General features: G+C 39.4%; 1 protein-coding gene across 3 annotated transcripts in view; it reads right to left on the bottom strand.

Annotated features, from left to right (window-relative positions):
- The window catches only part of trappc8 (trafficking protein particle complex subunit 8), a 37641-nt gene that overhangs the window by 18275 nt on the left and 7002 nt on the right, over positions 1 to 12364 (bottom strand). For 2 of the 3 annotated variants that reach the window (XM_053488812.1, XM_053488813.1), the window contains exons 2-11: positions 10016 to 10210; positions 7551 to 7634; positions 6273 to 6362; positions 4917 to 5091; positions 3907 to 4060; positions 2409 to 2487; positions 2054 to 2310; positions 1752 to 1867; positions 1523 to 1673; positions 1304 to 1404 (exon numbers count right to left, since the gene is read on the bottom strand). In XM_053488812.1, the coding sequence (XP_053344787.1) occupies positions 1304 to 1404; positions 1523 to 1673; positions 1752 to 1867; positions 2054 to 2310; positions 2409 to 2487; positions 3907 to 4060; positions 4917 to 5091; positions 6273 to 6362; positions 7551 to 7634; positions 10016 to 10210 (1402 nt within the window). The remainder of the gene's footprint in view (positions 1 to 1303; positions 1405 to 1522; positions 1674 to 1751; positions 1868 to 2053; positions 2311 to 2408; positions 2488 to 3906; positions 4061 to 4916; positions 5092 to 6272; positions 6363 to 7550; positions 7635 to 10015; positions 10211 to 12364) is intronic. The other variant, XM_053488814.1, reaches the window with a different exon arrangement.

The raw sequence follows: 12364 nt of genomic DNA, 5'->3' as shown, positions 1-12364 counted from the left end.
TACAGACTCCTTAGACATTCATAATTCATATACTTGTAATTTATCGGTAACTAGAGGTTACGTGTGACACATGCAAATCCTGATGCCTGCTTGCTACCATGACCACGCTGCCGCTCCACAAGCTGCTCCAATGCAGCTTCAACCATATTCACTGTCGCTGTAGACGTGTCATGGTTTAACCCGGGGTTTCATTTACTCATTGTATGTGCCGTTACTACAGAAGCTCTGTAGTCTGATCTGCAGTTTCAGTATCTATGAGCTTGGGCGATGTACCCGTTTTCCACGTGACTCTAGCCACATCTCAGGTTTACAGCGTGTGCAGATCCTGACACCTGATCCACCCACTCGTACCCGTCATCGCCAGCAGTCTAAACTGGGTTTCAGTAGCTATTAACTCTGCATAACAGAGCCAAACTGACCCTTTTTGATTCATACAAATTCACATTTTATACTAACTTAAATAATTCTTTTGACTGTGTAAAGCTGCTTTGCGGCAATGAAAATTGAATTGAATTGAATAACAAACATTTTCAAACATCACTCCATACTGGCTCTGGAGTATGGAGTGTGTGTTTAACTTGCTGGTGCTCCTCAAGCTGGCTCTAATGTAACAATCTAATTTACATTCGATGAGGAACTTCCGTCATGGTGCATGGTGATTATGACAGTATGACATAACATAAAAGCTGATGATCGCCTTTGACACCCCCCCGATATTACATAAAAGCTAAAAATCGCAAAAATTGGCCATCACGGACCAGCCAAGCAAATAAACAAACTGAATTAAAAAATAATATAAAAAAATATATACAGTACAGATAGATAAAGAAGACGCCACCTGTGCACCTAATCTAACCATGTCCAATTTATAAAAGCAACTTCTATTATAAAATTTTTTTTCTTCCTCAACATTCTCAAACACCACTGCCAGCTGCAAAAGCAAAGATTACTTTTTTGTGCTGGATTTAAAAAGGCAAGGTCATAAATATCCAAAGTGATGATGACATCATGTCCTTTCTGTTAAAAACATAGTTCACTACAGGATTAAATACTTAATCTAACATATACTTATTACCTGGACATGAGATTAATTGTTAATTAATTATGTTAAAAGTGCTAAATAGTTATTTTTTAGTAATAATTATGATAAAAGTGCTATAAATAAAACTGAATTGAAGATAAGGATGAAGAACATAAGACAATAGCCTGCTTCTAAACAGACTGCTGAGGCAGACAGTTTCAGACAGCACACACGCACAATAAAAAAAGAAATAAAAGAAGAGGTACGGTATGCATGTCATACTTGCAGGCATCTCGATATGTCTGGATGGCTGTCTCCATGTAGTGGGCAGGGTATGGCCTAGGGGCTCCATTCTGCAGAAATGCAGATACAGCAGCCATCTCCTACAAAAACACCACACACATACAAACGCAAAAGGTTTATTACAACATCAGAGCTAGTTTATTACAACATCAGAGCTAGCTACATTATCGTGTGTGTGTGCGCGTGTGCGTGTCTAACCAGTGATCCAGCAGCATAAAGCATAGCCTGGTCAGAAAGGAAGTCCTTCTTGGCGGTGTGATAGCAGTTGTAAGCCAGCTCATAGTGCTGAACCAGAAAGCACAGGTCAGCCATCTTTCTAATTTGCAGCTCAGGGGCTTCTGGGGGGTATCTGAGGACATAAAAGGTCAAGCGGTCAGATGAGTGCTTCATGTAAAAACAAGAGAACGTGTAATATCTGCACACTAACAGCAGTCCTGTGGTATTTTTCAGTTCAGCAATGCTCTTTTCCGGAACCTTGCTGCTTCCAAACCACTTCTTCGTAGCTGAGAATAGAGATCTACTCAACCCTTTTCTTGACACCAACTGGGGAGAGAGAGGGGGTGGGGGGTTAAATGAATGTGATGAAGATAAGAATTGTCAAAAGGATATTTGTTTGCTTGACTAAGGAATACAATGACAAGTAGTAATCAGTAGTAATATATTTTTTTCATCATTTTAGTTAGATTAATTTTAATGGTAAGTGTAGGAGGAGTGTAAAATGCAGAATACCTGGTCATTGAGCTGCCGGATGTTTTTCTCAATGTGTGGCAGTAATCCTCTGAAGGTGAACTCCTGGATAAACTGCCGAATGCGGTCATGATCATTGAGGGTCAGGCAGGCACCGTGAGCCTGGGATGTTGTAGGGGTCTGTTTCTGTGACCTCGATAGTTCCATGTCTACACTGTTCACAGCTTCGCGAGAGTTGCATGGATAACCTGGGTCAGCTGTCTGGTCCAGTTTCAGGGGATGGGAATTCGTGACTGCATCTATGAAAAAGGTAATGAGAACATCAAGAGAACATTGAAGAAACATAACTGGTGTGAAATCTCTGGTGTTAAATCCCTGGTGTTCCATGCATAATCACCTGTGCTGTCAAGTCCATCCACTTCTGAGTTAATGTTATTCTCCCCGACATTATTCACCACAGGTTCCTCATACTGCTCCTGTATCACATACACACAGGATACCAGGATTAAGCCAACAGAAAACAGATTACACAAAACACTTCTGAGGAATGTCAACAATTTAATAAACATTTATTAAGACTGTCGAACCGTTACTGGAAACACTAGTTTCTCTAATATTCCTGTATAACTTACTGTACATAACCATGCTTCCAACAAAGTAAAGTATGATGCAATATTTGCAATAAATATTAGAATGTTCTCACTAGCTATCTATCAAGTTAAGAAAGGGGGGTGAAAATCGATAAAACATAATAATATTAGGAGGAGCTTAAACCACCTTAGGTGTTATGTGAATTGTGTTCAGTGATGATGAAATTAGCCTTGTAGAACTGGGGTCTGTTCTTCGTACGTCGCTAACTTAGTTAGCTGGATTTGATTGATGTGGATTTGTCCTGATCTTGGATTGTTTCGTTCTTCGATGTGCTTCTTGCATTTGTTGTCATAGCAACATATCCATAAGCTTGAACCTGCTCGGAAGCAGGTTTATTTCATGTAAACAGGATTTAGCCTGCGCTCCTGGCGGGTTATGATTGGTCGAAATGGCGAGGTCACATCTAATTGGTTAAAGAGCACGACTGACATGGACTGACTCACGTGGGAAAAGAAAAGTATATGCCCCCTGCACAATAATCCTTGACAACTCAATCCAGCTATACTAATCATCAATAACAGGTGAGCTTGAAGAACCAATTTAGCCACATCGTAATTAGCACGATGATCTCATCTTAGATGTGTCAGTTCATCTCGGGTGTGTCAAGCGACAGACGAAGAACGGACCCCTGGAGTATGTTTACAATAATACCAAGGAAGCAGGAGGACAGACTTTGGGACAGATGCATGTCTCAATGAATCGTTCCTTAGAAAGAGTGAGTGCACAAAAAAGTGGCATGAGATTATAGAGACTGGCCATTCAGCCTGTCTATAGGTCTTGGTGGAGACATCCACCACTCAGCAGAAAAGTCCTTATTAGGCAAATGAGCCCCTTATATTTTTTGTCCATGAGCAGCTGGTTGGAGAAGCACAAATCCATCATAAATTGATAAAACAACAAGGCTCTGCAGATTATCCATCACTGCAAGGTCATCTGGTCACCTCTATTAATAAAACCTTTAAGTATAGTATTGAACCTTTAACTTTGCGCAAGAAATGTGGTCAGAAAAAACTGGTATATTCAAGAATGAAATTGTCAAAGTTCTGGGAGCATGAGTAATTTTGATTTTCACACATGAATTTAAAACCACTCTGGGCACCATAACCAAAGCTAAAGGTGGTCTTGGGGAATGCAACGTTTTGTTTTGTATGTTTTTAGATAGGCAGACTAAAAAAGCGCAGGAACACTAATTCAACCCTAAGGATTTAGTGCCAACAACACTAACAAGTGGCTGTTAGACTCACAGAGCTGTAAATGTGGTTCTTCTGTAGGTATTGACTCCAGGGGTCTGGCATTTGCTCATCTGGCCCAGCAGCACCTGTTCCAGAGTTGATCTTTAATAAGTAACAGCACTGAGTACCGTACCTCTGCTTCATGTCCTCATATATAGAGTCAGCCCTGGAGAGAGAGAGAGAGAGAGAGAGAGAGAGAGAGAGAGAGAGAGGGAGAGAGAGAGAGAGAGAGAATGAGGGGATGGAGAGAAGGAGGTAACAGCAACAGAGTAACAGCAAAGGAAAGCAAAATGTCATATGCCGTCATATACAGTACATGATTGTTAACTGAGGGATATCAATCGATGGGATAGGCTGTGCGGCTATACAAAAATAACCCACGCGCCGATACGATATGACCTAAAGTTTAATATTTTTAGCAGCATGGTCTAAAGTGTAATATTTTGCTTATACCACAGCAATTTCCTAATTATTCTATTTTAATGTATTAGTGACGTGCCACTTTTTAATGGTTTTAAGTTGCATTTCCTGATTTTCTTTCAGGTAAGTTACTTTCTATTACTGCTTACATGATAGCAATGCTATAGTCAATTCTTACAAAGCACTGATTACAAAACTCTTGGGATTGATGTAGAAACATTAACGTAACAGATTGACTGCATTAATTTAAATGTATGGTTTGTGTTACAACTAAAAATATAGTCTGAGCATTGCTGCTACATCAGATTTATCCATAGATTCTGACTAATCAGAAGAAACAATTTTACTGTGTTGTGATTTAAAAGAAATTAAAACAAAGTTTCTCCATTTAAATCTTCTAAATACTATTTAAAGAAAGGAAGCCACAACAAAAAAGGACAGGCATTAAACAAATAAAAAAAAAATATAAATAAATAAATAAAACAAAAAAGGAGTAACCTTTCCTTAGTGTAAAGTGTCCTTTTAAAAGATCTGTAAGGAGAATGCCTCATGCCCCAAAAAATAAATAAACATTTAGCTAGACTGGTGTTTGTGAGTCAAACCTTTTTTCGTCTCCATCACTGATGTCATGAAGCAGGACGTAGTATTTAAGGGTGTTGGGGATGAACCATTTGGGGTAGGTGTACTCTCCGCTGTGCTGGATCCTGTGCTGCTCCTGAGACAGCTTCTGAAACTGCTCAGTGGGAGTGGGTTCATTAGATGACACCACCAACATACCTATACACACTGGAGTCAAGGAATACAAACAGCACCGAGAGGCAGAACGAAGAAAGAGTAGGGAAAAAACCTAAATGATGGACAGAGTGAGAAAAAGCGAGTCAGCATACCAAGAAGAAAAAATTTTAATTTTCACATTACAAGCCACGTTGTAAATTCCTTGTTTTTTTTTTTTTGGTCAAATCAAACTTTCATGTGATGATGGTTCAGATTTATAATTAAAAGTGACTTCTGCCTAATTTGGATGTGTCTGTCCTCTGAAATGGCATGCATCCTCACATCGACACTTCATTGCCCACGGCAATCTTGGTTGGTTAAAAAAACACATTTTGAAAGGGGGAACAGTCTGGGATGCCGCTAGCCAATCATGTGCGTCTGTAAGGTCACGCAAGTGGCGGATAATGCCGTTCTCTGAGAACGTTAGGCTCTCCGTACAGTGCGTGAGCAATTTGAAAAGATGTGGTTGGCTGCTGTCACATGTCTCAGAGGAGGCATGTGATATTGTCCACCCTCTGTGGTTGCCTTGATAGGAGTGTGCTTCAGAATTGTGAAGAGATATGCTGATGTGCAGGAATTGGTTACAGCTAAATTGGGAAGGAAAAATCAGCAGGGGCAAGAAAATAAAAATAAAAAGTGTGACAAAGTGTAATTCCTAACTGCCAAATCCAGAGTCATTTGGTTTAAATACGTTGCACTGCACTATTGGTCAGAAGATCTTAGCCCAGCACCACCAACTTGCCACTGTTGAGCCCATATGCAAAGCCCTTAACCCTCAACTGCTCGGATGGATAATGATAAATGTAAGTCGCTCTGGACAAGAGTGTTAGCCAAATGCCATAAAAGTAAACATGAGGATAAAATTCTGTGAAAGAATTCAGTTTGTGCCTTAAAATGTCACAAGCACAATAATAATAATAATAATAATAATACTGACTGATATTTTTCCATGTATGACGATGGGGTTTATTGGTCTAAAAATTGTTGAAAAGCCAAAAGTGTACAGAATACTAGAAGCCAGAATCGAGACATTGAACAAAGTATGATAAGTTTAAAAATCAGGTATTTTAAAGAATCAGTGATGATGCATAGATTGATGCAGAAATGAGTAGATTGAGAAAAAGAGGAGTGAAACAAGAAAGAATAAATGAGGACAGGGAGAGAGAGACACTAATAAAGGATACAGGCCACATAGTGATTGAGGAACTCGTGATCCGAAGCAGGCATGGACTGTAGAAAACTCTCCCTGTACGCTTCAAACCATGGTGTTGTTGCTAGAACACACATATACCAGATACACACATTCAATGTTCTCTATATAGAAGGGCAGAAGTGAAGCGGAAAAAGAATAATTATAGAAAGAGGAACGAGGAACAAAATCATTTTAGAATTCAGGGAAGGGGGAAGAAACCAGAAGACACAAGCTGTGTCGATAAAAAGGCCTGCATCTCTTCAGATTTAATTCAGTCAGTCAATAACAAAACGTAATTTTTATTTAAAGAAACCAACATAAAATAAATAAATAAATAAATAAGTTGGACTGATTAAATGAGCTCTGTTAAGAGGTCTGCTGGCATCAGCTGGCACTGTCATGCCACTGGCGCACCGAAAGTTCAGTGGCATTAGATGAAACCTTTCCAAACAAATCAGACGCAATGAGCGAGATAATTAATAAGAAAAAAAACAAACAAGTGTGCAAGAATCAAGATATAGATTAAACACGTGATTGCAACACAACAATAATCACTTTACCAAAAAAAAAAAAACTAAATAAAAAGGATAACCAAAGAGTAAGCAAATTACACAAGAAGACATTCGATCACATTCTGAACACATCTGATTCACTGGTGGGGAAATGTTTATATATATCTCCAGTCTATTAAATAAACAGCATTTGACTTTTTTGGCTTTCCCTAATTTGTAAAAAATGTCCGAAATTACTAATTCCTATCAACACAAAGAGAGTTGTCAGATGTGTTCTGCCTGTGATGAACAAACATTTTGAAGGACAGCAGCAGGGTCTAAAGCACCTAGACATCTATAGGAAGAAAAAAAGCCAGAGAATGAAAACGGCTTCAAGAGCAAGTGAAATGACTCATGGGTTTAAAGGGGAAAAAATGCGTCTTTCGAAGGACCAAACTTTGACCGCAGGTTATCATTTGAGACTATTGAAGGTGATACTGTTTTTAACCAATAACTATATGAGTGTTTCAGTCACATAATGAGTCATTTGCCTCACTCTTTCTATACACAATACATAAATATATACGTTACATACTAAGTTTGTCACCAACACCTCATGATAGGTGAGAAGAGACAGGACTAGGGAAAAGAGCAGAATTAGCTACAGATCTGCTACAGAAAGAAAGGGGGTAGAGATGAGGAAGTGGATGATTACAACTAATACATGTGACTGCCTCTTTTCTCCCCAGCGCAGACTGGTGTACCTGTGTAGCAAGTACCTGTGTAGTATTTGGTGGAGCTGAGGTGGGTGAACGTTTCTCTCCAGTCAGAGTACCAGGGAACGCTAGCTTTGACCGAGCGGTCTAGGAGTGGGAGAAAGGGGCAGACGGTTGGGTTAAAGCACTCTGGAATACACACACCTCTTTAAAACAGAAAGTGTAAAAACATTTAGAAAATTTGAAGAAAAGGTTTTCAGAAATCCAGGTCATTTAGTGCTTCTTAACTACTGACTTTATCACACTTTAAGGAAGGCTTGAATGACTAGTGTGGGCACCTGGAACAGGCAGATTCTGTGTCTGGGCTTTCAGTCTGTTTTGGTTTCCGAGTAAAAATGCACTAAATCTCTTGTAGATGAATGAACAAAATCCCCAGAGGCACGCTCCAAAATCTAGAAAGCCTTCTCAGAAAAGTGTGGCTTATTATAACTGCAAATAAGACTAAATCTGGGATAGGATGTACATCAAAAGAAGGAAGTATTACAGCCAGATGTGCACAAACTTTTAACAATATGATGTTCAGAACCAGGCAAATTCGAATATGTTTCACAAACCTGATCTTTAAAAAAAAGGACAGTATTAGACGCAAGGGAAAAAAAAAAATATTTATGAAATATTGCAATTCGTTTGTGTATAAAATCTAAAGTATATATGTTTGCATTTGAATATTTAATCAGGATTTTTATAAAATTGTAATACTTACAGAATTGCAATACAAATAGAATTAACACCTAGGCATCATGATATCGTATTGAGTGATCCCTGGTGATTCCTGTCCCTAATGTACGTTTTTCAGATACCAGACTGATTCTAATCTGAATATATTGGATTTGAACTGGAAGTCTGATCAAGGCTTTTATGCACATCCTCATAGTTAAAGTCAAGGAAATGTCAGAATTTGTACACTTACAGTTGATTACAATATACATGTGCTCACCAACATCCATTGAAACACAATAATTTATACCCAGCCAACGGGGTTATCAATAGTCTTTGGATTAACCAAAATCTAAATCCCTGAGCAAATCTAAAAATATTTAAATACTTTGAGACAATCCTCTGATCTGTTATTCAGGAGCTGGAGGTGCGCTGGGGCACTGGAGAATGTAGAGGGTGAAATGTGTTTTGGGAACGCGCCACTTTGGGGTCCGTTATCACACAGGAAGCCTTAATTGTGACAGTTTTGTCTCTACACACATACACATGTTAGTACAGTAACTGTGTGTCTTCTTAATTACATTTTTCTCTAATGGCATGCTTGTGTAAAATAAAAAGCTGGAGTGAGAAAAGCAATAACAGTCATATCAGGAACAGACTCTGCCTTTAAGAGATCTGCTGCCCTCTCTGGGTAAAACACAAAAAAAAAATCTTACTAAACTGGTTTAAACACACAGACCCAGGGTGGTGAAACCAGTAAACTCACACTCTTGTTGATAAACTTTGTCCGACAAGCTCACATAAGAATAATAATTTTTAAAAAATGTAAAAAAAAAAAAAAAAAAAGAAATCTTAGATGTTAGACAAAAAGTACTGAGTTTCAGTTCAGGTACATGTCATGATTAAAGATGATAGCATACTCTTCTCTCCTCTAAAAGGCTCTGCTTCATTCCTGGCCTCCTTTCCTCCTTTCATCCAGTTTCTCCTACTTTCTTTAACCAGCTCACTCTGTCCTTCTTTTCTCTGCTTCACTCCACCATTTTTCCTTCTCTCTTTACCTCTGTTCCCATTTCTCAATTTCTTTTCTTTTTCCTTACACATACCACTTTTTCATCTCTCCATTTTAAACGCACTCATAATTTTTTTGTCTTTCACTCTCCATCCATCTCTCTAAAGCCATCACTTTCCCTCACTCCAATTTCGTCTCTCCATGTGTTCAACCGTCTCCCCTACTCTCCATCTTTCTTCTCAATCTATTGCTCTTTTCTCTTTATCAATACCCATTTTCCCTGCCTTTCCTTATCCCCTTTGCACCGTCTACTTTCATGTCATTATTTTCTTTAACATTTATCCCTGTCCATCTAGCTCGCCCCATATTTTCCATTACCCACTGCTTTGTTTTGATCTTTTGCTTTCCATCTCCTCATATATTTCGTATGTATTGCCCCTCACTATCACTTTTCCCATCTCTCTCTCTCTATACAGATTTTCTCCCCGTCTCTCTTTTAATTTCTTTTCTCTCCTCTTTCTGTCTCTCTACATCTTCCCTAGAAATCAGTTTCCTGCTCTTTTTCCCTGTTTTCTTATTTCCTCAAATATTAATTTCTGTTTTCTCTAATGTCTCTTAACAAGCTCGCCTCATGTGCTTTTCTTGCCACACTGCCCCGTTCCCAGGTTCTCTCTTCAACATCTCTCTTCTCTGGTCTTCTGTCTCACCTTTTACCCATTTCCCAGTCCTTCACTCTGCTCATCTCTTTCCCTCACACACATCCCATATCTTATATCTCCGTCTTTCTCCCTGAGTGACTTACCGCTGATGTTGAGGTCGTAGTCTCCAGCGGTGATAACATTAGCAGCAGGTCCATCTGGAGGCTGGCAGGCTGACACGGCCTGGCTCAGGAGTCGTTGCAGCTCGGCGGGGTGCGCTGGCCGAGCGTTCACTCCTGTCACACTGATCCTCAGCCCCTTTACCACCACGATCTGGTTATTGGGGTCACGCAGGTGACCTGCAGGATAGCAATACCACAAAGAAGTAAGACTTCAAATGGAGCCAAAAAAGTATTTAGTCAGCCACCAAGTGTGCAAATTCTTGCACTTAAAAAGATGACAGAGGCCTGTAATTTTCATCATAGGTATACCTTAACTACTGTATGAGTGACAAAATTAGGGGAAAAAAAAACAGAAAATCACATTGCAGAATTTTTAAAGAATGTATTTGAAATTATGGTGGAAAATAAGTATTTGGTCAATAACAAAATTTTCATCTCAATAGTTTGTTATATACAAACATTTTCTATAAGTCTTCACAAAGTGTTTCAGACACTGTTGCTGGTATTTTGGCCCATTTCTGGTGGAGCAGTGATGTTTTGGGGCTGTCCCTGGGCAACACGGACTTTCAACTTCCTCCAAAGATTTTCCATAAGGTTGAGGTCTGGAGACTGGCTAGGCCACTCCAAGACCTTGAAATGCTTTTTACGAAGCCACTCCTTCATTGCCTGGGCGGTGAGTTTGGGATCATTGTCAGGCTGAAAGACCCAGCCACGTTTCATCTTCAATGCCCTTGCTGATGGAAGGAGGTTTTCACTCAATCTCACGATACATGGCTCCATTCATTCTTTCCTTTACACAGATCAGTTGTCCTGGTCCCATTGCAGAAAGCAGCCCCAAAGCAAGATGTTTCCACCCCCATGCTTCACAGTAGGTATGATGTTCTTGCGATGCAGCTCAGCATTCTTTCTCCTCCAAACACGATAAGTTGAGTTTTTTGATCTGACCATATGACATTCTCCCAATTCTCTTCTAGATCATCCAAATGCTCTCTAGCAAACGTCAGACGGGCTTGGACAAGTACTGGCTTAAGCAGGGGGACACGTCTGGCACTGCAGTATTTGAGTCCCTGGTGGCGCAGTGTGTTACTGATGGTAGCCTTTGTTACTTTGGTCCCAGCTCTCTGCAGGTCATTCACTAGGTCTCCTGTGTGGTTCTGGGATTTTTGCTCACAGTTCTTGTGATCAGAGATTAACAGTGGTCTTGTACGTCTTCCATTTTCTAATAATTGCTCCCACAGTTGATTTCTTTACACCAAGCTGCTTACCTGTGGTAGATTCAGTCTTCCCAGCCTGGTGCAGGTCTACAATTTTGTTTCTGGTGTCCTTTGACAGCTCTTTGGTCTTGGCCATAGTGGAGTTTGGAGTGTGACTGGTTGAGGTTGTGGGCAGGTGTCTTTTATACTGATAACGAGTTCAAACAGATGCCATTAATAGAGGTAATGAGTGGAGGACAGAGGAGTCTCTTAAAGAAGAAGTTACAGGTCTGTAAGAGCCAGAAATCTTGCTTGTTTGTAGGTGAACAAATACTTATTTTACCAAGAAATTTACCAATTAATTTATAAAAAATCCTACAATGTGATTTTTTTTTATTTTGTCTCTTATAATTGAGGTATACCTATGATGAATATTACAGGCCCTTCTCATCTTTTTAAGTGGGAGAACTTTTTTGCCCCACAGACAAAACAGACATACTGTCCCCTCCAAAAGTATTGGAACAGCAAGACCATGATGAACATAAGATAAGATCTTCAACTTCCACTTCCAGCTTTTTGCAGCTTGATGTGTTAAACAACTTAGAACATAGCACCCGTGTTAGCAAGCCACTGAACAAATGATTGATTTGTACCATGCCCAGAACGATTGTTTGCTATTGAGGAATAATAATGGTATAATAATTAACATTATTATATAAACATACATACATACATACATACATACATATACATTCATACACACACACAAACACACAGCTAAACACATGATTTTCTTATTTCATCACCACCAGTTTTTATGTATGAAATGTTAGATATGTGTTTATCAATTGCATGTACTTGTTTAGTGGGACTTGTCTAAGTAGCCCAAAAACTGCATGAAACATGGACTTGGTGTATGTGCAAAAGTAAATGAACCTCCAGCTGCACTGGTTAAGTCAAGCAGGTAACAGACTCAGGTTAAACACCTTTGGGTGCTTAATTATTCATTTCAGCAGACCGTTAAAATGAGACATCCTTGGGAAAGGGTTCTGCCTGCACTAATTACAAAAGAAGAAACCAACCAAACCACTGTGGTCCCATAAAAAAAAATCAACAATGCCAAGACCAAAGGAGATAT

This window comes from Clarias gariepinus, chromosome 27 (genome assembly GCF_024256425.1).
Source record: "Clarias gariepinus isolate MV-2021 ecotype Netherlands chromosome 27, CGAR_prim_01v2, whole genome shotgun sequence".
In the NCBI taxonomy this organism is placed as follows: Eukaryota; Metazoa; Chordata; class Actinopteri; order Siluriformes; family Clariidae; genus Clarias; species Clarias gariepinus.
This window is presented reverse-complemented; position numbering and strand designations above follow the sequence as displayed.